We start from the raw sequence: 26,172 nt of genomic DNA on the forward strand, positions 1-26,172 counted from the left end.
GAAAAATGTATTAATTTATTAATTAACGTTCTATTAATTTATTGTTCTTTGCCAGGCCTGGGACTTGCAACCTGAAAAACGACCTACTTTTTACGATATAAAAATAGTGCTGGGTCAACTGAAAGCTGAATACACCAAAGGTGTGAATTAAACGAAACAAACTGCTACTTATCATATGCCCGTAGACTCGATGTAGAAAAGACAAACAGGTGGAATTAGCGTTTTCGATACTTCTTTTGTTTTGCAAGGGCTAAGGTAATGGCTCTAAACACTTTTTCTAGAAAATCTAATTTTCTCTTGTACATTTTTATTGTACAAAATTACTATCTGCGTTGCTTGTATTTATTGTTACTTTGATACCTTTTGTTTTTTTTTGAAATCAAGTATTTTCAGTTTGCCTCTTTCTTTTTCGTACGAAAATGTATCGCGTATAATTCGATATATGTCAGTCGTGCCTTTGGCCAAGTTGAAGTTCTTATGTTTAAAAGAAATAGAAGTTCAACTTGTACATCCGAAATTCAGGTATATTACTTGAAAGGGAATTTATAAAGTTTCGTAAATACTTGTTTATTACTTAATTTCTTGTGTTTTTGTTTTGTTTTCGTTGCCGTCGTTTTATGGCTCAAGAAATATTTCCAGGTGTAAGAAGCGCCTTACATTGAACTGAATTTAAAGATGAGAAATAATTATTCGCTATGAACTAACTATTGTAAGGTAATCTTTTGGACGTGAACTTGTATTAAGGTTGAATATCAGAATTTTTTCACTTATACATAACAGTAGAGCAAACAGAAAGGGATAAAAAAACTAGATTTTTACCGTTGGTAGCTTGAAAAGTTTTTGTATCGTTCAAAGGGGGTTTGCAGTGATCGTAGATTACAAGTACTTGTTAGTCGTAGAAGTTTCTTTTTTTAATCAAAGATTTGTCGTAGGAATTATTTTTTAATTAAATTATTGATCCATTATACACGATTATTTAAGTTGTCCCGTGAGATATTTGACTATATATATATATAAATATATATTAGCGATGTAAATGTATTTGTAAATACTTTTGTACATATCCGTCTATCAGAGAGAAAAGAAAAAAATAACAGTTGATATTTCGAGTACAGTTGACGATATTGTTTAGGAGAGTTAACAAGGATTGTCCATGCCTTTTGTTACTAGCTCGTTAAGATTGTTTATTTACACGGCTATCGAATGTCTATGTTCAATTGCATCCGGTCACGCAATTATATACGAACGATTGGATATTATGTATTTAAAAGTAATTCAATCATAGACCTTCGTGTTATATCGTATCTTTCTTCTGTAATATATATATAGAAGCCAACACTTATTTAATACTTTTACAACAGTTATAACGGACTAACGATATTTATTCGTAGATAGGAAGTTTCAGTGGAATAGAAAAGTGTGTAACGCTTAACAGGCAAACTTTTGCTAAAGAAATCTACGAACGATGATAGGTTTTCGTATCTTACATCGCCATCGAAGATAAGCTCGTTTACTTTTAATCGCGATCATTATTACACCTATACGATTTATCAGAAAAATCAAAGCCAATGTACTCAGTTCCTCGCATCCTTTCATTATTTGCAATAGTATCCGAAAGAAAAACGCGATCAAGTTTTTATTACCCTTAAATTATAATAATTTAACCATGATCAGGTCCGCTTCGCGAAATCGTGTCTCTAGTTTGAAAGTAGTGGTTAGCCGTCTAAGTATGTAGCGTATTTATATAAGTATACAGTCCGTTTATAACTTCGATAGCATGTAATATAATGTGTATATGGCTCTAATCAGTACCTAACACGTTTCTTCGACGTCCTCGATCCGTGTGTCCGTGATTATAAAAGAAAGATAAAGAAAACCCGTTCCCAGATACATTTTTGTATTCTTAAGCGCCGATGCCCTCTGCTTGCTTAATATTTATCATGTTTACGTATTAAACACCGAAAATCCTCCTAATACCTTTGCCCTACCTTATAAGCAGCTACATATTGCATCCGTGTGGTGTGACAATGTTATCTCGTAATTCTCCTGTTTAATCCAATATTGTACGCGAGACTTTGTTACAGAACGACGCGACGTCAGTCTTCTGAACGCGACGAACGCGTTGAATTCGTTTATTTTTTACTTACTATTAAATAGATTTGTTAGCTCGTAAGAAATTTAATATATAAACGTATCGAATAACAAATTACACGGTGATCGTGAATCGAATTAATTCTAATTATAGTTTGTTCGTGATCGGTTCTATCGTTCGATGTTCAATCGTAAACAACATCTCTTTATATAGTCACCGATTATATGAGCGAAAAATTATTGCGTCGTTCGCGGTCATGAGTCCATTGTAATTTATTTCCAACCGTACGAACTAATAAAGGAATAATTGTTTTCTAAGGAAGAGTATTATGATTCGGAACCGTGTATCAAGATTTAAATTCAAAATTGTCGATGAATGGATGCGATCGATTTCGAACAAACTATAGTTTACAATGTACGGGTGTCTGAATCCAAGATGTCTGAAGGATCGAATGCCTTTGCGTCGATGCGAATGAGTGTGATGGTAGCACGTGAGATGAATAATAAATTAAGGATCTTCATTTTGGCCTCCGAAAAAAGAAAACCGAGCAGTTGTACGATTCCGAGAGTGTTCAAAACGTTCGATCCACGTGGTCGCGTTGTTACTAATACACTATGATTCTAAAGATTCTCAGTAGACAGCTATTATAGAGCGATAACTATGGTCCATTGACCGAAGATGGTTTACAGTTATTGAAATGAATTAACGATTAATAAAAACAGAAGAAATGATACACCGCATTTGCTCAACGGCTGTAATCACCTTCAGCTACGAGACAAATGTGTACTCGTCTATTGACAGTGTTCCCAACACGATTAATATGTCTGTATGCATAAATATATCAAATTTGCGTTTGCATTTATTATTGGGTCTTCCAAAGACATCCACCGATCGAAAAGGCTTCATGTTATTATTTATAAACAGCTCCGGCTGTCTGGAGCCACATTTGGAATTTTATTTAGCACAAAGAAAGAAAAATGTGAATTTTCAAGCTAATTGGAATCTTTTTTATGTCATTATTTTTTAATCTCCAGTGTTATACTTTACTGCCAAACGCTAATAAAATCGTGATATTCGTTCTTCAACTACGTCTGTTTATTACCCTAAATCGTGCATGCTCTCTTTGTCAGGCAATGAATGGTCGACCGAAAGGAAACTACAATTTTTACTTAACATCGCATTATTACTATTTATATCATTTTGATTTTCCACAGTATCAACGTGACAATGTTCGCTCGCTTTTAGTTGAGGCTTCGGTTTCATTTCTTCGGAAACGGAAATTTTGTTTTTTCTAAGTCGTTTCACGATCGTGAACGGACGTTGCGACTCGCGTCTCGATTTTCCTGGATTCTTTAATCGACTTCTTATCATCAGGGTTCTACGAGTGCGATAAGGTCGATGCAAACCATTCCTCGACAATTCGCGAAATTGACCGCTAATTGATCCTCCAATAACCACGTAATTTTTAGTCTCCTTGTCTACGATTATCGATTGTTTCATTTCGTGCACGTTGCTGAAAACCTCGCGACCTTCAGTGGAAGTGCCATCGTCGAGATTATCCCAGGGTACCAAAATCCAGTCGTCTTCTTCAGGAATTTTTTTATTTTCCGTTCCTTCACTCGATAAATGTTCACTTTTAATCGATGGTTTATAGCATAAGCTCGATACGATGTCTTGAAAGTTTGGTATGTTTGATAAAAATGATCCTAAAGAGGCGAGTGGATTTTCGATCAAGGAGTAAATTGTCGAGGCAATACTGTTTTCGGTTTCTGAATCAGGATAAGAGGTGTTTCGATTACGAAGATTCAAGCAGTCTGATTCAATTTCTTTCTGATGGAATATATTTTCTGCGATATCGATCACCGTTCTTCGTGCTGTATGTTGCAATGGCGGAAATCGTGCGATGTCGTTCGCATTTTTGTCTATAAATTAAATATTATATTTTAGTATTTATACGATAGTATTTCGTATGTGTGTAATTAAAATTATATGTAATAAGTTATGAGAACTTAAATTCTTTAACTGTTGATATAAATGTTTGAGAAGTTCTTATGATACATCAGAACGAAATAATTTAATGTGCTAATAAAAAAATAAAGTGAAACACGCTTCTATATGTATTTTAAAATAGTATAGAATAATATATTGAAAATAGTATAAAAATAAAAAAGAAGATATTTTGCAATCATTTTGTGACAAAAAGAAATGTTTTGTTTCTGGTTCCACCACTTGCTGCAAGATGACGGTAGCAGTATCGTTTTATCATTTGTGTTTAATTCAAAGTTTACTTGTAAGATATTTTTATAAAGTATTTAAAAACTTCAGTAGAAGGCAATTAATAAAAAGATTCAAGAATTTATCGTGTATAATAATGATTTTATCATGTGAGAACAAAAATTACTCCATTAAATGAAATTACATTATTCAGTATAAAACATCAATCGATTAAGAAATGTTCAAAACTTTCCCACTTGTAATTCACGAATTTTAGAGTACCCTCGCGTTTCTAATAAACTATCGAAGTAAATTCAAACACTTCTCGATTGTGTGCGAACGTTTCGTCGATGAAACTTCAACCGTTATACGAGAAGTTGAAGAGTTCCTCATGAAAGCGTACGAAGAATTCAAAATGTGCTCTAAATACCACAAAAATAAATACGAAACTTGGTTTCCTAGAATTCTACTTGACGAGTCCATTTACGTCAAATTACAATTGAAATACTTGATATACTCACCGCTTTCTCGATGATTCTTGTTAATCAACTTCCCATGGGTTTGGTGTTTAACATCAATCCACTCCTCAAAGTCCCCATAACTTCTATCATACTCTACATGCCTCATCATCGAAACAATTTGCACGTTTCCATGCCTTCCTACTTTCGATTTATCGTCTTCAACTTTCGGATTAGATTCTTCCTTCTGTTTCAATACAACTTCAAGATAACTCTTCATTACTTCGGAAGAACCTTGTCCTTCGATTTTCTGTTCATCCGCAGACATTCCTTGTTTACTGGTTCCACTTTTTTCGTCATGTTCTTGTTTAATCTCCAAGTTAAATTCGTCTTCGCTTTTTGGCTCTGGTAGTAATCCCGTCTTCCTCAATTTTACTCCGAAAAAAGTTTTCGGCTCATCGGGTTCTTCTTTAATTTTTGCTTTCAGTGGAGGAGGTATAACTACATTGTCTTTAGCATCTTTGACAGGCGCTTCTTGATGTACCTTAGTATCTTCAAATTGCAGTGCCTTAGTATCTGCAATCTGAGGTACCTCAGTATCTTCAAACTGTACCTTAGTATCTGCAATCTGAAGTGCCTTAGTATCTTCAAACTGTACCTTAGTATCTGCAATCTGAGGTACCTTAGTATCTTCAATTGCCTTATCTTTGAGTTCCATGCACAACTCTGTTTTCACTTTCTTTTCTTCCGACATATTCAATCCCGCATTTGTATAAACAGTTGCCTTTGCTTCTTTATATCCGTCTTCCTTCTCCCTCTTAATCATTTCCGGTTTTAAAACTGCATCGTGTCTTCCGGTTTCTGCCGAACTACCTGCACCAGATTCACCAGTCTCTCCGTTCTGGTACTTAACATCTTCAACTTTTATATTCTTCGTTCTTGCACCACTTTCATGTTCTTCAATTGCTAACTGTCCATCATCAGCTTCCTGTTTTAAGTCTGGTATCTCCTTGAAATTCTCTTTGGGTTCCATGTGCCGTTTTGTCATCTTAGGATTCAAGCCTATGTGGATTGTTCTGCTCAAGCGTCTTGGTTTGTCAACAGGTTCCTTTTTAATAGAAACATCTGTCTTCGTTTCTCCTTTTTCCACGCTTTGTTCTATCTTGACACGTCTCAGATCAAATTCTTCTACAGCATCTGCTGGTTCTTTTTTAATCGGTGTCCGTCCATCATGAGTTTCTTGTTCTCTCGAGTCTATCTCTTCCTTAATTTTCTGTTCTTTCATCTTCTTTGATCTCAAGCCTAATTGCAATATCTTGGCGAGTGGTGATCGTTTGTCTTCAATAGGTTCCTCTTTGATCGGAATATCTGTTTCTATCTTTTCGGTGCTTCTCGGTTCTGCTTTAACGCGTCTCAGATCAAATTCTTCCATATCTGCAGGTTCTCTTTTAATTACTACCTGTCCATCAGTTTTTTGTTCTTTCGGTGTGTCTGGTGTCTTATCCTTGAATTCTCTGGACACGCGCCTATCGATCGTTTTCCCTTCTGTCTTCGGTGCCTTATCCACATCATGGTTCACTTTGTCTACCGTGTTATCTTCCTCAGAATCCAGATCTACGAGCTCTATCTTCTTACCCTCACCTGGAGGAATCTCCAGAATTTCCACCTCGTCATCTACGCTCTCAGATGTGGGGCGGAACAACGTTGACAGTTCGTTGGGGCTCGAATACGTCATGGACGCGAGCTGCAGTCCTGTCGGGCTACTTATGACCACCCTTCCTGCGCGATCGATTCTTAGACGAAGTTTTTTTTTGTCCCCGATGCTGTCCTCCGAGGACGAATGGCAGCTGCAGGAATCGTCGCTGGAACGTGGACCAACGCTCTGCTCTTTGGAGCTATTAACTGCGCCCTCGCCTGTGCCCGTGTCCGTGCAAGGTGATGTGCCGGTAGTCTTGCTCTGATCCTTCTGCTCTGTCGTTTCCTCTCGAGGTTTCAAATACAGTCTCCTAGGGTTGCGAATGCACGACAGGAACGGATCTGGGGATTCTAGAGGATTTTCCGGGGGATAAGGCTCAAATAATTTGGTCTGCGCGTATCCGAAGGTGCAAGTGGATCCAGTAAACTGTTGGATAACTCGGGACGTAAGCGACGGAACCGGTATCGAAACTGATCGCCTTCTGTCGAATTCGGCTTCCACCTGTCGTATCTTCGCCTGCACGTTGTTCAAACGGCCCTCCGCGATCACCCGCTGAGAATGGTACAGCGAAAAGTTCAAATTCACCCTTTCGTCGGTTTCTTTTTGACGCAGGGCAGATAGCAGATGACGCAGCTCCTCGTTCGTCTTCATGGTGAGCACCGTTGGATCTATGGGACCGCTGGTTTCCACCTGCGAGCATCCAAGTGTGTACAGACTGTTAGCGTGCTCCGCGTTGCGAATGAAATGTAAATGAGGGTCGCGTAAATGATGTTCCACGTTTGACGCGGCAGAGTGCATGCTTTGATAATGTTCGCCACTATATGCATGGGAATTGAAGCTAATCTAGTGATGTGTATACTAGGTGATAGGAAATTGTTGGCGTAAGTGTATATCTTGATCTACCAGAAACTGGGACGTTTGTTCTGATGATATGAGCGGGACTCCACGTGCCGACATATAATGCATATTTTGACATTGAAGTGGGAAAATGAATCGAAAGATAAGAAATTAATATCTGTTGTTGTAGTTACAGTCAATAGGCATTTTAAGAAAAGTTATCTAATTTTTTAATTTAGACATGCATTTATCTTTCTTTATAATTAGAGCTACTCTGCTTGATTAACGCGAACTGAGCGTAACTATGAAGGCAACCTGGATGATTTATCGCCCCTTTGTTTGTGGGGTAGGGTGGTTAAACCTCAATTTTGGTGGTGAAAGTTCTCGTTCGAACTCTCACTAACAATTCCGTCTACTAAACCCGTGACGGGAAAATTAAGATTTCATGGGCAACGACGGGTATGCCAGTGGGAGTCTATGGCGAGGGAAAGTTTAGAGCTAGGCTTAGGCCTAAGAAGAGTCTAACAAATTTAGGGAAATCTAAGAAAGCTAAAGGAAAATTTATTTTCAAATTTTTATGAACCAAACCTAGTATCAAACATAGCTCCGAATGTTTCAAAATTCCAAAACTCCGAAATCTTAAAATTCAAAAATCTACAAATGCAAAGATAAATCCTGAGGCCCTAAAATACCAAAGTAAACTAATAATGAGCACGAGAAGATACTAGGAGTCCCGAGTACCTCATATCCAAATCCTTGGCACTCCATCACCTTCTTGTTGATGAGACTCTCGATCTGCGCCTTCAGCACGTTCACCTTCAACTGTATCAGCGTCAGCAGCGGCACAATATTCGCGGGTGGATTGGTTGTCATATGAAGATTGATCAACGCGTTCACTTGGTGCGCGTTCCTCGATTCGGTGAGCAGCTGATCCTTGGTCAACATGGTTATAGCTTTCTGCGCTTTCTCCATGGTATCCTCCATGGTGTTGGTGATGTTCGATCCGGGCACTTTTCTCAGTATCAAACGAGTGGCCGCGCACGAGATGATTCCCTGTAACGACAACAATTGTGAGGCCAGAGCTTGCAAGCTCACCGAAGCTGGACAATTGCGTTTCGAGCAAATGGTGTCGTCGTTTGTCGCCGTGCACCGATGATCCTCTTGCTCGGCGAGGTTGCAGCAACAGTTTAACGAGTAGTTCTTCGAGTCCAGTGATTCTTGCCGTCTGTGGCAACATCCGCAACCCCGAGAACTTTCTCTGTTGCGAGTTTGGCCGGCGAATGGCTCGTAAACGGGCATCGGGATTGGAAAGGGGTAGAACGTGGGTGGACAGTGGACTGACGAGGGGTAATTGAAGCTTGTCGGTTGTCCCGTCGCCTGGGGACCGCCTACTTGGCTCCCGGTGCCAGCTTGCTGATGATGATTTGTGGACTGTTGACAACCGCCAGGTAGGATAAATATGGGAGCTGTGTTGCTGACTTGACCACGAATTTGTTCCAGAATGTTTTGAAGCAGTGGACCGTAGTTTGGCTGTGTTTGCACGGGCGGTGGGACGTTGTTGAACGGATGGAAAATCGGTGGACACGGTCTTCCTTGTAATACGTTCGGGACATACTGATTCGCCATGAACACGTCCGACTGCTGGACTTGGTACATCGGAGGTTTATACTGATCTGGGCAGAAACATACATTCGTTCTACATCTTTATCCTTTGCTTATAATCTTAACTTTTATTTATATTCAGTTATGCTGAGTTTCGTTCTCTGCATAATTTGAGACTTAAGGTCTTGCTGCAGATCAATGTTTAATTTCTTTGTTTGGATTATTAACATTTTTTACAAACTGCGTGCGTAATATCTACAGTTAATTCTGCAATAAAATGTTTTCGGTGATCTCTAGGTAAATTAAAAAAATAGCAACAGAATAAATAAACAAATAAATGATAACAGTGAAAATGTTAAGAAAGGGTAAACTGATAAACCGTTAAATTGACAGGGATTCGCTCGGCAGTAATAGTAGGCAAACAATGTTCCATCGAATCTCTTTCCATCGATAATCGATACCCACACAGTTACTAATAACTATTACAATATTTGCGAATATGTACCTTGCGGATTCAGAGGGTAAACAGGGTTAGTTTGCATTTGTTGCGTGTTCGTTTGCGGTTGCTGGAAAGCCTGGAAATTATTATGACTCGTTTGAACGGGTACGGTCTGGGTTGGCATAATCTGTGGTGCTAGCGGCACATTGTACGGTATATTAATCATCGATAAGGTAGGTTAGCTTCTGTTTCCTCTTTTTTTTTGTCAAGGTTTCTTCGTGGAGTGATCGATTCTATCGTTTGCACGGGTTCCGTGGTGAATCGTGTAGCGGTCCTGTCACTCGGAATTTTGAATTACGCAAGGGATTGTCGGATTTGGGATTGGTTTACGGGTGTGTGCCGGGTTGTTGGTAAATTCCACTTTGCCGGTGTGTGAAGTTGCAGCTAAACGATGAAATAATGGCTCGAGAGATTGCGAACACCGCTCGATTTGTTTGAAATTGTGAATCATTGAACAAAGGCTCCAGATAGCGAACTGATCGATACCGTGAAATAATAAATTGAAAAGTTCGCAAGGTTATGTCGATATTGACGAGAGATTACTTAAATGAAAAAGATATGGACAAACGGATAATTAAAGGTGCACCATTGTAAGAAAATACCTTGTTCTTTTTCACGTGTTACGTCGCCACGTGTTTTTTACACTAAATCGCGAATATCTCTCCGCTTAACAAATTCAGAATAAAAACTTGCAGGTATTTTCTTGTTATAGTAAAGTTTGTTCCAAAAGCGAGAAGTGTTATAGTACAAATGAATAATTTATTTACAACACAAAATAACATCAATTATGTAATTTCAAGCAGCAAGAATAAACTGTGCAGTTGGCGAATTTTCCAGGAAAATTGTAAACGTTTCAATTAAAATCACCTCGGTTGCGTGCTTCGAGAAGCTTTTTCGTAACAGGAGCAGAGAAACGACGCTTTGGAGCTCCGCGAAATTCAACGAATGGCGTCTGAGAAGATTTCCTTGTTATTATAATTACCGCGCCTCTAACTGCACAGTCATTATCTAATTTTCTGTCTTTGCTTCTCAGCCAACCAACGTCGATCGCGAGAACGACGCTTCTACCTTAATTAATTAATTCGTTCGTTGTTCTCGTTTAATTAAATTCGATACCTTGCACGTCTTTTTAAATATGCCAATTAAAATATACAATTTAATATACAATTAAATCCGAACGACACTTATCAAAACCGATTCAGAAATATATTCTTGCATTGAAAGTCAAATGTGTTTGCCTGTTGACTTCACATTATCCGTGTTCGATTAACTGGGACGCATATCGTTTGAAAGCAGAAACTACCAATTATGTTGAGTAAGTGTTCATTAGTAACAATTTCCATATTCGTTACATAATGTTTTGGTAATTGAAAACACATAAATTGTGCGGAATGGCTGGTGGCAAAATACGGTTCTCAACCAAAAAAAGTAGTTGGCCTATGACATTATTTCGTCACCATGTAGATATTTTTCTGACTCGTTCGACTTAACGTATCATTACCTACATGTTATATAACCATACGTTGTATTGCTATCTGCTAATATCATCTCGTGTCATATCGTCGCGTTCTGATATTTTCATATGTTATATCGATAGATGTTAATATTTTTATGTGTTATATTGCCTCATGTTTCTAATTCGTACACGTTATATCGCCACGCGTTATATTGCCACGTATGAAATTTTCATGCGTTGTATTGCTACGCATTAGTATCAATATATGTTACTATTTCTATGCGTTAGTATTGATACATGGTATACAGTCACTCATTATATCGCCACGCGTTATATTACCGCGTATGAAATTTTCATGCGTTGTATTGCTACGCATTAGTATTAGTGTACGTTAGTTTTGCTACGAATTAATATTGATACATGGTACACAGTCACTCGTTATATCGACACGCGTTATATTGCCAGGTCTAAAAAGATCATGTGTTGCACTGCTACGCGTTAGTGTCACTACATGTTAGTATTGCTACGCGATAGTATAGACACATGTTACACAGTCACATGTTATATCGCCACGTGTTATATTGCCACATATCGAAGAGTCATTGCTACGCCTTATTGTTACGTTTCGGTGTCACTACCTGTTAGTATTGCTACGCGTTAATATTGATAATATTGTTATACAGTCACGCGTTATATCGCCACGCGTTATATTGCCACGTCTAAAATGATCATGCGTTGTATTGCTACGCGTTAGTGTCACTACATGTTAGTATTGCTACGCGATAGTATAGACACATGTTACACAGTCACATGTTATATCGCCACGTGTTATATTACCACATATCGAAGAGTCATTGCTACGTCTTATTGTTACGTTTCGGTGTCGCTACCTGTTAGTATTGCTACGCGTTAATATTGATAATATTGTTATACAGTCACTCGTTATATCGCCGCGCGTTATATTACCGCGTATGAAATGGTCATGTGTTGTATTGTTACGCGTTGGTGTCATTACATTTTAGTGCTGCTACACATTAATATTGATACATGGTACACAGTCACACGTTATATTGCCACGTGTAGAAGGGTCATGTATCATATTATCACGAATTAGTATGACTAAATGGAAAAAGAATGATAAATGATGAAAAAACTACAAAGAATGATAAACGATGACAAAATTATAAAGAATGACAAAATGAGTCTATTATGAGAATATGTATAATAAACGAGCAGTCATTTAACTGGCCTTCAATTAGAACATATACATCCTCAACACCAATGTTTTATAAAGAAAAAAAATAAGAATGTTATAGTAATAGTATGAAAGAGTCAGTATGAAACGATTCATCTCGAGCGTGTTAATAATTTCATCAGCCCAGTAATATCACTGGAACAACCGTCGAAGCTACTCGCTTCTCTTCAGCTGACCAATTTCATCCGAGATCAGGGATTAACGAAAGTACAGGACGTGGTCGGTCGTCGCAGACGCGTATCGTGGTATAAGCTTGTTTGTGACGTTGGAAGACGTCATTGGAAGATAAGAGGTTCATTATCTTGGTAGCGAGGGGAGATGGTAAGCATAATGATTTCCGACGATACTTCTCGCTCGTTACTCGCGACCGGCTCGTCGTCGCGACGCGTGCATCGTTTTAAAAAAGGTTAACGATAAACACCGTTTTATCGCCAGCGATTTCACGCGCGTTCGAGTTTATAATCCCAGTCGAAAATCAGTGTCTTCGATTTTCGGTGTCTTAAAAATCGTATCGCAGTTCTTTATATGAAGTTTCAAGTGACATGCAGCTATACGTGTAAATGTTTGAGTACAAAAAAATACTCGGTTGAATGAACTCAAAGAACTCGATTAAAAAAGATCATTTTAATTCAACTTAAATAACTCAAACTAAAGAACATAGTTTAAACGCAATTTAAGAGACTCAGTGTAAAGAATCCAATTTAAAGGACTAAGGTCAACGAACTCAGCTCAGAAAATACAGTTTATAGAACCCCGTTTGAAGGTGGTATTAAAAAGTGAATGCTATCGTAAATATCTAATATCGAAGTCGAAAGAAGTTTTTAGGAATTGGTTGCAAGGTTTCTTCGTCATTTATGTTGACCGAAGAAAGTTATCAGCGTTCCAATTCCAGCAAGATAGGCAAGATAGCATTCCAGAAGGTTGGATTCGAAGTTCCACTTTCATGCAAGTATTTGAAAAACTTGTGAACTGGTGATAACTTTATACGACGAGGATCATCGACGATGGTGGATTTGCAAGAAGGTAGTAGAAATTGCTTATCTGTATCATTTGAGTTTGGGCTATTCAAAATGTGTTATCGATGTTGTTGCTCTGTGATAGATAAGATAGTTGTGTGCAGATATTTCTGGAGTGTAATTTGAATTTTGGGAGGTTGGAGGTTTGGGTAGTTCGGATTTTGGGAGGTGGGGAGATGGGAATTTGAGGATTTGGGGATTTGGAGAATTAAGAATTTGGGATTTTGACAATTTGGGGAATTAAGGAAATAGGAATTTGAGGATTTAGGAAATTTGGAGATTTGGGGATTTCGAGAATTAAGAATTTGGGGATTTGGGGTTTTGGGGATTTGGCGATGCAAGAATTTGGGGTTCTAGCAATTTGGGGAATTGAGAAATTTGGAATTTGAGGATTTAGGGAATTGGAGAATTGGGACTTTGGAGAGTTGGGACTTTGGGGATTTGGGACGTTGGAGAGTTGGGAATTTGGAGATTTGGGACTTGGGAGATTTGGAATTTTGGAGGGTTGGGACTTTGGGGATTTGGGAATTTGGAGATTGGGGAATTTGGAGATATGGAACTTGGGAGATTTGGGACTTGGGAGAGTTGGAACTTTGGAGAGTTGGGACTTTGGAGATTTGGGACTTTGGAGATTTGGGACTTTGGAGATTTGGGACTTTGGAGATTTGGGACTTTGGAGATTTGGGACTTTGGAGATTTGGGACTTTGGAGCGTTGGGACTTTGGGGATTTGGAAATTTGGAGATATAGGACTTGGGAGATTTGGGACTTGGAAGAGTTGGGACTCTGGAGAGTTGGGACTTTGGAGAGTTGGAACTTTGGAGATTTGGGGATTTAGGGAATTGGGGAATTGGGGAATTGGGGAATTGGGAATTTGGAGATTTGGGTATTTGAAGAATTAGGAATTTGGAGTTTTATAGAATTAGAAATTTAGAAACTTGCAAATTGGAATCTTTTGAGAGTTGGTTAGTTGAGGATTTGTAAATGAAACCTTGCAAACTTTATAATTCAGAAACCTAATAATTTGCTAGTTGTACATTTGGACACTTGATCATCTGACAAGTTAGAAACGTACGAGTACAAACTTGCTAACCTAACCAGTTAAAAATTCAAAAAATTACTAATCTGTCAAGTTAAAAACATTTTCCCAACCCCCCAATATCACCACAAACATCCATCTATCTCCCCCATTCCCATCCCACCTCCTCCCCAAAAACTGTCCTCAAAATCGATGACTTGACACTACCCCAATGCACTTATCCCGAAACCAATCGTTTTCAGTCGATTCCACATTTTCCACCATGAAGTCCCACGAGGCCTGGGAACAAAGCATCGAGTACATCGAGCATCATCTAATCCCGGAAATGGTCCACGATCGTTGCTTCTGTCCAACGAATTCCAGGGAGTTCGTCGAGCTGGAGTCAGCGGTGGTACGTCTAGACGAAGTGAGTCGAACCAGCGAGATTTATCGCGCGACGGTAGTCGTTCTGTTCTCCGGTGAGCCCTGCACTTTCTCCCTGCTGGTGAAGCTGCTTCCCGAAGGAATGGAGCAGGACTCGACCGCGTTCAGCGCGTTCCAGAACGAGGAGATGTTCTACTCGAAGATGACCCTCAAGTACGGGACCGATTTCATCCCCAAGTGTTACCTGGCTGATTTGGGTAGATACGGCAGACCCGTGCTCGTCTTCGAGGACCTCGAAGCGGCTGGTTACTCGCAGGTGGACGGCGAACTGGACGACGATCACTTGAAACTCTGTGCCAAGGTTTTGGGGAAGTTTCATGCTGCCGGGTTGAGGTTAAAGGCGACGGAACCGGACATCTTCAGAGAATTTCAGGCGAAATTGCTGGAGATTGTTCTTAACGAGGAGACCATCGAGCGGTACGAGAAGAGATCGACCAGGTTAGAGATTTTTTATGTTTTTGTGTCGTTTGGAGTTTCGGAATTGGGGAACTTTGGGATGGGAGGAATTTTGGTAATTTGGAATTTTGGACTTTAGGACTTGGGTTATTTGGAACTTTGGGGGATGGAATTTTGGATGTTTTGGATTGTTTTTTAGGTTTGGGGATTTTGGAAGTTTTGGAGTTTAGGACTTGGGTTACTTGGAACTTTGGTAGGTTGGAGTTTCGGATGTTTGGGGATTTTGGAATTTTTGGATTTTGAGACTTAAGTTACTTGGAACTTTGTAGGATGGACTTTTGGATGTTTGGGATTGTTTTTTAGGTTTGGGGATTTTTGAAGTTTTAGGCTGGGGAAGATTGGAACTCTAAGGGTTTAATATCTGGAATATTGGGAATTTTTAAGTTTTTGAACTTTGTAGATTGGGCGGTTGAATGTTTGGGGTTATTTTCTAGATTGGGGATTTTGGAATATTTGTACTGATGAAGATTGGAACTTTGAAGGTTTAGTACCTGGAATTTTCCAGACTTAAGAGTTTTAGAACTTTTGGATGTTTGGATCTGTTTTCTAGATTTGGGGATTTGAGAATTTTTGAACTGCTGAAGTTTGGAGCTTTAGAGGATTAAAGTTTGTTAAAGTTAAAGTGAATTTGAATTCTCTGAATATTTAAAGGTAGAAGACTTTGGGATTTCAGAAGTTTGGACTTTTGTGATCTTTGGATCTTAAGTTTCTGGAACTTCTGTATTTTGAAAGTTTGGACTTACTTAAGGAACTTTATAATATTAGGATCTTGGGATTTACACAGTTTAAAAGTTTAAGGCATTGAGAATTTAGCTAATTTGAAAGTTTACAATCTTCGTATCTTTGTGACCCGGAATGTTTGAAATCTTGAGACTAATTTTTTAAATTCAAGACGTGTAGACTTAAAAATGATGGAACTCTGAAATTTTTGAAATTAAAAATTGTACTTCGAAGATGTTGAAAAACTGAAACTTATCATTCTTAAAATTCAAACAAATTTCAAGTGAATCACAAGTAGATCCCAAAAATCATTTCCTCAAAACTTAACTAAAAATTACAGACTATAAAATGTAGAATAGAAAATAAATTATTGTAAACTGCAAACTAGAAAATTAAATACTAAATAGTATTTAATAAAATCTCCCAATTTTATAACTAAAATAATTCCACTATAAATGTGCAATTTCCACAAATGAATGCAGTTTGTACAATAAATGTTCATCAGATGTTTACAACTCGTCTCAAGGAACACCGGTTAGAATCACTGATCTGAGTAATTTGGTGATGTCATATTACGCGTGATCGTAGGTATAAATACGAGTATGTCCTTGTTTTTCTGCCGTTATTTAATGAGCATTACAATCGACTACATAATGTTACGTGACTTTGACACAACAAATGACCGCTGATTAATGGCCGACTTATCTGAATGATTCATACTCGATACTGTTTCTATTTTAGGTGATCGAATCTGTGGCGTTGAACGCCGAATAAATAGCCAGTAGTTTGCCCGAAGATTTAATTAATGACCTCGGTTAAGTGAGTCAATAATACATAATTGATTTCTGAGAGTTTTATGTTCTCTTCGTTTCTGGATATTCAATTTCAAATTTAATTAGTGTCACATTAATATCTGATTGAAATTCATCTGCACTGAAATTCATATATCGTTACACTATTTATGAAATTTTTAATACTTTGCAGTGACAAATTAAAAAATTTTTAAATTCATGAAATAAAATAAAATTTAATAAAGTAAAGTTGATTTGTAACCTGTGAATTCAAGGAGCAATTAATTTTTGAAAATATTAAAAATCGCTTCATGGAAATATTTTTATCAACTTGTTATCTCTGCATTGATGTTTATATTAAAAATTAGCGTCGTCTCACTCGTGCAGCAAATTTTATTTTACCATTTTGCGCAGTGCCAAGAAGTTTCAAATTTAATTCTCAAATTAGTCATATGAAAACGTTGCTAACTCGAAAAATCAAGAAGTTGTTTTTGACTACTATAATTCATTACTGAAATTGTAATTATCATCGTTATTAAGATAAAGTAGTGTAAATAATTTTTTATTGAACCTGCCATATCAAAATGTTATAAATAAATAATCTCTCTAATTATTCGATAAATGTAAATATTTGAAAAAATATTTACAGTATTACTGTTCGTTGAGTACTAATTCAATCATAAAAAAAAGTATAATAATTTCGTGATAATCTATCGTGTTTTTTAATATAACAGTTTCGATTACTTTTTTGACATTCGATGGACGATTATTCAGCAATTATTTGCTTACGGATTGCATTCTTATCACATTAAATTTTGTTCGACTCTGCTTCAAATATCACCCCACTTTATTAATCAAAAATTCAAACAACATTTTTAGGACATTATTTCTGTATCGAAGTATATCATTGATCAAATAAAGCGTATCAAAGTTATTCATAAAACTTTCAAATACATTGTACCGTGGCAACAAGTTTCGAATTCAATGAGTAACTCGGACAGAACCGAATTGACCAGAAAAAAGTTTTCGACCCAAATATCAGCCGAAGCGGAGAATAATCGAATAGTAGAGGCGTTGTAATATCGCTGGAATATCACTAACGCCATTTAGCGATTGTAGTCAAAGGTTGAATAAACAGTTTTCCAGGTCGAAGTTAAATTAGCATCGCGACAAAGGGTTATCGTAGGTAAATTCGATCAACTCTGAAACACCGCGACAAAAGACGCGAATTATACATCGTTGAACGCGTTTTAGTGCTGTCGCGGCGCATTTAGCGTTGCGGTAATATTGCTGTTATCGATGTCAATGCTAATGGTATCGAAACTTCCGTGTGAGGAGAATTAATCGGTACACAATCGAAACGGGAATCCAAATTTGATTGAACGAGTATTAACAGATTGACGCGAATCAATTAATTGGTGTGACGTTAGAAAATCTGTCTCCATCGATAATCTCGATCGATTTCATAATTTGTTAATTCAAGCTTTATCGGTTTTATGATATGTATCATGGGAGAAAACTGTCGGTAAAAATTAAAATACAGCGCCATCTAGCGGATGGTGTTTTGGAGCTGCGCCTGGTAGCAGGATCGCAGAAAAGCGAGGAGGTATTCGGAGTAGCAGGTCTCCCGCGCTGTCGTGCGCATGCGCAGTGACGTCAACCCTGCGCCGCCTATCCATTATGGCGTCTTATTAAACATCGATCTAATGGTGGATTACATTTATTAATTACTCATTTTCTCAGTATAATTTATACACTTTTATAGTTGTAAAATGAATTTTAATTTAATTATAACATTCCTATACAAAATTTATTATTGAAATCTTCGTTAAAACTAATCATACTACTCTTACTCATAATTATTAATAATTAATTACTTTCAACTGAAATCTTAACAAATATTGTATGCAAAAATAAACAATAACACAGAAATCGTTTTTTAGACATAAACATTCATAAATTATACTCAAGAAAGGAGTAATTAATGATTCTCTATCATCAATGTCTCCCGTGCGCGAGACGCCATGTTGAAGAAGTGGCGCGAGTTCGAACGTAGTGCGCATGCGCAGTGACGTCAACCCAGCGCTGCCCATCCATTATGGCGTCGTTACCACATCGAATTAATGGTGGAATACATTTATTAATTACTCATTTTCTCAGTACAATTTATACACTTTTATGGTTGCAAAATTAATTTTAATTTAATTATAACACTCTTATACAAAATTTCTAAAGAAATCTCCGTTAAAACTAGTCGTACTACTCTTACTCGTAACTATTAATAATTAATTATTCTCAACTAAAATCTTGACAAATACTGTATACAAAAATATATAATAGAACAGAAATTGTTTTTTAATCATAAACATGCATAAATTGTACAGAAAGAAGGAGTAATTCACTATTCTCTATCGTCAATGTCTCTCGTTCACGAGACGCCATGTTGAAGAGGTGGCGCGAGTTCCAACGCACTGCGCATGCGCACGACTGCGCGGGAGACCTCTTGCTACTCCGAATACCTCCTCGCTTTTCTGCGATCCTGCTACCAGGCGCAGCTCCAAAACACCATCCGCTAGATGGCGCTGTATTTGAATTTTTATCGACACAATTTTCTCCAGTGATACATTATATTGATCAATTAAAATTGACACATCATGGAAATAAACGATCGAGATTATCGTTACAGGATTTTCTCGCGTCACGATAATTATTCATATGGTAGACAGAGTAGACATTTAACAAATTATTTTCAGAAATTACGCGAGAAAACTTAAGCCCGTATCTGTCATGGAAAATGAATAATTATTTCAGTTCTTAAACCGTTTAATTATATTTCATTCTCGTGAAAATTATATTGCTGACAACGCAGATGCTTGTGAATAATTATTCTGAGAATAGCAGAGCTGAAAATTTTAGAATTTGGGGATTTTAGACTTTGAGAAGGGGTTTCAGAAATTGAGAGACTCCGAAGTTTGCGAATTGGAAATTCGGAAATTAGAGGATTTGCAGATTTAATTATTTAGAAATGACGAAGTTGGAAAATTTGAAGAATTAAAATTATCTGTATTTGTAAGTTATAGAATTTGTTAATTAAAGGATGTCTTAACTTTGCAAATTTCGTATCTTTGCAATTTGTTAATTAGAAAAATTTGAATAATTTAATCATAAAAATAATCCACTCTCACGTTTTCTATCGCCCTAATACACCCAACAAAAACCAATCGACACAAAATTGAATACTCAAACTATTTAATCCCGAATTGTTTACAGGATGACAGACATTCTCGAATCGATGCCGAATTCGCGATTAGCAGAGGACGTAAAGCGAAGGTTAGACAACAGTCCGATGGAGATGCTGAAAAACGTGATTGGGGACGTGAACGACGTGTCTACGATATGTCACGGTCATTTTTCGCACGATAATCTGCTGTTCAAATACCAGAACGGGAAACCGATCGACGCGAAGGTGATCGACTGGCAAACAATGAGATATTGTTCACCGGCTGTCGATCTAGGACCCATTCTACTGTATAACACGAGCCACGAGCACGGGCCTACGAAGGTTCGAGAAATTTTGACGTTATACGTCGACACCGTGAAATCCGAATATTCGGACGTATCCAGCGAAAAATTGAGAGAAGAAATTGTGGACAAATTTGTCTTCGTGTGCTTCGTTCTGTCTCTGCAGGAGCATATCACCGATAACGAACTCACGCGAATCTTGTTGTTGGTCGAACAATTGTACGATTCCGACTGAACGATTTTTATTTACTTTCTATAAGATCAATAGACTGCGTGTCGTTTTTATCGACTTTTCACTGGTTGTGAATGATAGAAATATTCTCGAGGAATTGTTTTATATGATATTGGTTTTGAGAGGTTTGAAAAAGGTTATAGATTTTTTTTAGACGATCATGTGTTTAGACAGATTGTATCATGAAGTGTTGTATTGCGAGAGGTTGTATTGTCAGCTATGGGTTGTGTTCTTATATCATTATGATACACGTGTTGTATCTACATATATTGGTACGTTGTATCTGTATGTACTGTATGATCACGTATTTTATATTACCAGTCGTTGTATCTCTATGCATTATACTGCTGTTGCGTTGTATATTGGCATACGTTATATCGCCACGTGCTGTATATTGCGATACATATTGGCATACGTTATATTGACACATGTATATTGCGATACGTTACATATTGACACGCGCTATATTGTCGCGTGCTATATCTTCACGTGTTATATTCTCATGTTTTAAATAGCCAGGATTTCCATAGACCATGTATTACTTCACCACGCATTCTATAACCCAGCGACGTGTCGTGCTATATCATTAAGCACAATATACTACCACAAGTTATATGACTAAGCGATAAACAAAAAATGATAATAAAAACATGTACAACAACTCAAACATCAAATTATCTAAATTATAGTCCCCTTTGTAAATTTGTATATATTTCACGATTTGAACATTCGATAAATTTAAAGACATGAAAGTTCAGAAACATAAATATGTTCAGTATTAATAGTCCAAAAACTTGTCAAGTATACCTTCAAAGAAAGTCCACTGAGTACAGCATCCTGTATCGGCGTTGTTTCGTGAAACGTTACTTCGTACCACAAGTAATGCATCGAATGAAAAATGCAGTTCGAGCACGGTGTTTCGGGCATAGATTTATGAACACGCGGTCGACGCATTCGTTATCCGGAATCAAACGGTTCGCTTACTCGTTCCTTTCGTTCCGAACTTACTCGCAGTCTTTTACAACGACCATAGACGCCAAGAGTTTATCGCTCTCGTGATTTCCCGTGAAATGTATCATCTAACGAATAGAGTCTAAACCCTGCCACCGGAAATGAGAAACGACACCGGGCTACGGACACTTCTGATGTTTAATTCAGATATCAAGCAAACAAATCGTATATGGCCGAATTTCTTCCTTCAGTTCGTTTCCGTTCTCGGTTTACCTCGACGTTTCTGTTACTCTTCTGGAGCTGAAACGTTCATAGTTCGCTAAATCGTGTTCGGGGAACAATGTAATCGTGATACGAGATGACGAGGTATATTTATATCATACAAGTGCAACATATTAATATACTCTCATGGGGTTGATTTGTTTCATTCAAATTTTTGATTCGAGGTTTATATTCAATGATACTTTGCTTAGTGAACAATCATTGACTATAAAATTGAGTTACGTTAACTCTCTGTATTTGTCTTCACCCCTTATCCTGCAACATATGATGTACACACGTGATGACACATGTGTGCACGCATGTGCACACTACAGTTGGAATGTGATAAGCAATGTATTTGCATTGCAATTGAAGTTTGGTCCAATTCTAATCATAATCTATATCATCAAGGATTACTGAATGTACAATATGTCTAACATTTTAACATTCTTTAGTTGTCTTAATGTTGTACTAATATGTGGTAGCAACTGCCTTGAAAATTATGGATTAAGTCAATAATGTGTTCATATGTGTACATGAAGCTTGACTGACACATTTGACAAATAAATCGTATGACAAGGGTTGCAAACACTTTTGAATATCTTTGAATTTCGAACTACGTAAATATATGAAGATATGTAAACATGTTACATATGAACATATGTGTATGATGCTTGACTGACACACTCGACAAATAAATCGTATGACAAGGTTGCTAACACTTTTGAATATCTTCGAATTTCGAACTACGTAAATATATGAAGATATGAAAACATGTTACATATGAACATATGTGTATGATGCTTGACTGACACACTCGACAAATAAATCATATGACAAGGTTGCAAACACTTTTGAATATCTTCGAATTTCGAACTACGTAAATATATGAAGATACGAAAACAAGTCACATATGAACATATGTAAATATGTTGAGAATAACACATATCAAGGTAATTGTGTTCTGCATAATTATCGACATATCTCGTGTTCTCGTATCACGGTCAGTCAATTGAAATGCTCACGATCTTCAGCACTGTCCTCAGGGGCCGCTTCCTGTACCGACTCTGTCACGTCCTCTCCCGCGGCCTCTTGTGGTGTTTCCGTTTGAGGTTGCCTTAAGAACGTTGGTATACGCAAGGAGCGTCTATGTTGGTTCGCAAAAGATATGCAGTAGACGACGGCCATTATGAACAAGAGTATAAGGGTGGAGAGTAGCATGCGCCGGACGCCACATTTGCCGGATCGCACTGTGGCTTTCAGAATAGGCGAACAAGATGGCAGAATGTCCTTTGCCGACACGAAACATTCGAGGGCCTGCCCTCGAGAGGACTGGTCGGTGCCATTGCAGTCGCAAAGGGCCTTTACAGCGGTTAAACCCATTCACGATCACGTAATTTCGACGGTTCGTTTGCCAGGACTGGGGTCTGTGAAATGTATCACGCTGGATTTCGATCTAGATTTTACACACGGAACGATCGTCTGAACTTTCCGCGTACTCGTTCAATCGATTGCGATTGTACAGGATGTTGAAAGGGGAACGCTCACAATTGGACACTTTGACAACCGATGTGATGCATTCGTGACTTTGATGCGTTGATTTCTGACTATGCAGTTATTCTTCCCTCTGTTTACCCACGCTTTTGCACTTGACTCAAATTTGCAAATTAGGAATTTTAAAACTTACTCACTGGAATGCATTCTGTTTACGAAAGCGAAAAGTGCGTTCATTGATTCTTCTGTTGGATTTTAGGATTTTACAACATTGGATGTGTAAGGAAGTTTGAGGTTTTCTGCATTTTTATGAAATTCGACTACTCTGGAATTTTGGTATTTCACAATAAAAGTACATTTAATAACATTTAAAAATTTTTTTAAATTTTAAAAAAGAATGTCATTTACACAATAACTCCATCTTGAACACCGCGTTCAAAAGTATTACATACATTTCGAAATTGATATTTGAAGTTGATTGATGCGACAGAACGGCAAATATGAATCACCTTCAGAATTAATAGCAGTAATAACGATTGCGTCCAATAATACGATCTTTTACCGTCTGATTGAAAAGTATCAAAAATATACAACGATTGATGGTGGGTACATGTAATCCCGCTGGAGGCGGGCTAAATGTTTTCAAACCCCGTGAAATATTCATCGATATCAGAGGGCAGAGCAATGGGGATTATTTCGAACACTTCCTGTAAGATGCTTTTAAGCGTTCGCTTGTGCATTATGTATTAGTTTTACGATGATTAATTAACGACGCAGATATCTCTACCCGTCGTATTTCAAGAATAAGTAATTCGTAAATTGAGGAAAGGGGTTGATCATGTTTTGCTTTTTCGTTGATACAATAATAATTTTATTATTTATGTTACGATTTTTTAGAATGTACAACTATTTATTTAATAAATATTTTTAGTTATTTATGTTCATTAAAATTTATCTTAATTGTTGAATAATGTACTTGTGAATTATGTAGAATGTTTACTTTAAATATGAAAAATTGAATTCGGTAATAGTGCATAGTAAAATGTGCCTCAATTATTAAAAATTGAATTTAGTAATTATGTAGAGTAAAATTTTCATTAATTATTAAATAGTGAATTTAGTAAATGTGTAGAATGAAATTGACCTTAATTATTAACCATTGAATTTGCTAATCATGTACAATAAAATTTAACTCAAATGTTAAGAATGAAATTTATGTTGACTATTTAAATTGTTGTGTAGATTCTTATAAATGTATATTATTTCATATTATAAGTGTATAAACTTTATCTAATTTTATTGTAATAATTAAAAATCTCAAGAAGAGACTCACCCTTATTTTTTACAATTTTTGGAAATTTCGTCCATTTTGAAGAATTAGTGGAAAAACAATAATTATAAAAAAAGTTTGCAAATTTACTTACTTGTTCAAAAATTTCTAAATTTGTCTACTCTAAAATTCAAACACGCATTCAAGAACTGAAGAGATTAATGAAAAATGTACACCTTCGAATATTTAAAACGATTTCGTCCATTTTGAAGAATTAATGAAAGAACAAAATTATAAAACAGCCTTCTCTTTGTTGAATGTTTGCAAAGAAGCGATTCAGCATGCAACCCTTTGTTTTCAGTGGAGTCTAAAAAACACGGATTCGCCCTTGGTGATTTTTCGCGTGAAGGGTCTAGCAAGGGAAGAATGAAGAAGAGGGAACGTTTAACTTGTTCGGTGGTCCAGTCATTTAACATCACTGTCGGCCTGTTAAGCAAGCCGGTGCTCCATGAAACTATTTCCACCAAGGCTCACTACTTTTGCAGAGAACTTCAAAACAGCGAGCTGTAAAAATAGTCGTGTACACAGGAAACAGTTGGTACGCGTCGGTGAAATGTTTTTCGTGTTCCTTCGTTAACGCGCTTTGCACGAAAGCGTTGAATTAAACATGCTTTGTATCGCGAACAATTCTTTTGATGCGTTCATTCATGCAACAAACGAGTTAATTCATAATTCGAGGCCTCTTCAGGAAGATACTTTTCGGATATGCGATGTTCGTAAATGGAAGGAAACGATTTTTGAAGTTGGACATCCGATTTTGAACGCTTTCACAAAGCAACGATGTTGAATCGAGGAACGCTTTGTGCGGCCGATAAGTTGATATGGTTAGCTGAATCGCAATCAACTGGATGCAAACATCGGACTCGCTTTATGGAATTAGGCAAACGTCGAAACCATAAGCCGTAACGGAGTCGTCAACTCGGTTCAGCATTTGAAACTTCTGATTGTGTTCGGCGCACGAATAGTGCGAGAGAATAGCGTGGGGAATTCTAATGATGAATTGGAAGATTTTTACTCGTTATTGGGGATTAAAATGAAAGAGTATGACAAGATTTTCGCATCCATTAAATCTACAGATTTTATAGTTTTTGGGCTACAAATCTACAAATATCTAAATGTATCAAACTTCGCATTTTCAAAGCTATGACTCTCCAATTATTCAAATCTATAACTCTCCGAATCACAAAATTCATGAATCTACAAATCAACAGAGCAATAAATATTCAAATCCCTTAATCTACAAATCTGTTACATTTCTAAATCCCACAACTCCAAATCCTAAATCTCCAAATTCCTAAAACTTGAAATCTCCAAGTATCCAAATACCTAAATCACCGCACTCTACATCTCCAAATCCTAAGTATCCAAATCTCCAAATCCCCGAATCCTTAAATTGCTGAAGCCTACATCACCAAATCTCAAAATCTTTAAATCCATAAATCACCAAATTCCAAACCTCCAAATCACTAATTGCTAAATCCAAATCCCAAATCTTCCAAATCCCAAATTTCCCAAATCTTCCAAATCCCAAATGTCCCAAATCCCAAATCTCCCAAATCCCAAATCTCCCAAGTTCCAAATCGCCCAAGTTCCAAATCCTCTAAATTCCAATTCTCCTAAATTCCAAATCTTCCAGGTTTCAAATCTCCCAAGTTCCAATTCTCCCAAATTCCAAGTCTCCCAAGTTCCGAATCTCCCAAGTTCCAAATCTCCCAAGTTCCAATTCTCTCAAGTTTCAAATCTTCCAAGTTCCAAATCTTCCAAGTTCCAAATCTCCCAAGTTCCAATTCTCCCAAATTCCAAGTCTCCCAAGTTCCGAATCTCCCAAG

At 37.2% G+C, this 26,172-nt stretch overlaps 4 protein-coding genes across 10 annotated transcripts in view; 2 read left to right on the top strand and 2 right to left on the bottom strand.

Annotated features, from left to right (window-relative positions):
- Window positions 1-3,177, top strand: part of LOC100878664 (C-terminal Src kinase) — a 20,377-nt gene extending 17,200 nt beyond the window's left edge. For all 6 annotated transcript variants that reach the window (XM_003701716.3, XM_012281698.2, XM_012281697.2 and 3 more), the window contains one exon: window positions 56-3,177. In XM_003701716.3, coding sequence (XP_003701764.1) covers window positions 56-151 — 96 coding nt within the window. In that variant the 3' untranslated portion in view covers window positions 152-3,177. The remainder of the gene's footprint in view (window positions 1-55) is intronic.
- LOC105662035 (uncharacterized) lies at window positions 1,574-11,412 on the bottom strand. 2 transcript variants are annotated; one of them, XM_076531864.1, is made up of 5 exons: window positions 9,405-11,412; window positions 8,039-8,970; window positions 5,378-7,150; window positions 4,828-5,332; window positions 1,574-4,014 (listed from the first exon to the last, which is right to left on the bottom strand). In XM_076531864.1, the coding sequence occupies exons 1-5, from the start codon at window positions 9,562-9,564 to the stop codon at window positions 3,191-3,193; spliced, it is 4,194 nt and encodes a 1,397-aa protein (XP_076387979.1). In that variant the 5' UTR covers window positions 9,565-11,412; the 3' UTR covers window positions 1,574-3,190. The 2 variants fall into 2 exon arrangements, with proteins under 2 accessions (XP_076387979.1, XP_076387978.1); XM_076531863.1 differs by having other exon boundaries at window positions 4,828-7,150.
- Window positions 11,413-11,614: 202 nt separating this feature from the next.
- Window positions 11,615-20,974, top strand: LOC100876866 (uncharacterized). Its single transcript, XM_003701700.3, has 3 exons — window positions 11,615-13,132; window positions 14,406-15,024; window positions 19,824-20,974. The coding sequence occupies exons 1-3, from the start codon at window positions 13,114-13,116 to the stop codon at window positions 20,308-20,310; spliced, it is 1,125 nt and encodes a 374-aa protein (XP_003701748.2). The 5' UTR covers window positions 11,615-13,113; the 3' UTR covers window positions 20,311-20,974.
- Window positions 20,975-21,438: 464 nt separating this feature from the next.
- LOC143264475 (uncharacterized) lies at window positions 21,439-23,029 on the bottom strand. Its single transcript, XM_076531880.1, has 2 exons — window positions 22,545-23,029; window positions 21,439-21,558 (listed from the first exon to the last, which is right to left on the bottom strand). The coding sequence occupies exons 1-2, from the start codon at window positions 22,900-22,902 to the stop codon at window positions 21,545-21,547; spliced, it is 372 nt and encodes a 123-aa protein (XP_076387995.1). The 5' UTR covers window positions 22,903-23,029; the 3' UTR covers window positions 21,439-21,544.
- Window positions 23,030-26,172: the final 3,143 nt, after the last annotated feature.

Source organism: Megachile rotundata, chromosome 5, assembly GCF_050947335.1.
Source record: "Megachile rotundata isolate GNS110a chromosome 5, iyMegRotu1, whole genome shotgun sequence".
NCBI classification, from domain to species: domain Eukaryota; kingdom Metazoa; phylum Arthropoda; class Insecta; order Hymenoptera; family Megachilidae; genus Megachile; species Megachile rotundata.

Excerpts from the sequence above, each read along its gene's own strand:
- LOC105662035 (XM_076531863.1), bottom strand. The coding sequence starts at position 9,564 with ATGATTAATATACCGTACAATGTGCCGCTAGCACCACAGATTATGCCA. Across the intron at positions 8,971-9,404 it reads TTACCCTCTGAATCCGCAAG|ATCAGTATAAACCTCCGATG; the intron begins GTACATATTCGC and ends GTTTCTGCCCAG. Across the intron at positions 4,015-4,827 it reads CAAGAATCATCGAGAAAGCG|ACAAAAATGCGAACGACATC; the intron begins GTGAGTATATCA and ends TTTAATTTATAG.
- LOC100876866 (XM_003701700.3), top strand. Across the intron at positions 15,025-19,823 it reads TACGAGAAGAGATCGACCAG|GATGACAGACATTCTCGAAT; the intron begins GTTAGAGATTTT and ends AATTGTTTACAG.
- LOC143264475 (XM_076531880.1), bottom strand. The coding sequence starts at position 22,902 with ATGGGTTTAACCGCTGTAAAGGCCCTTTGCGACTGCAATGGCACCGAC.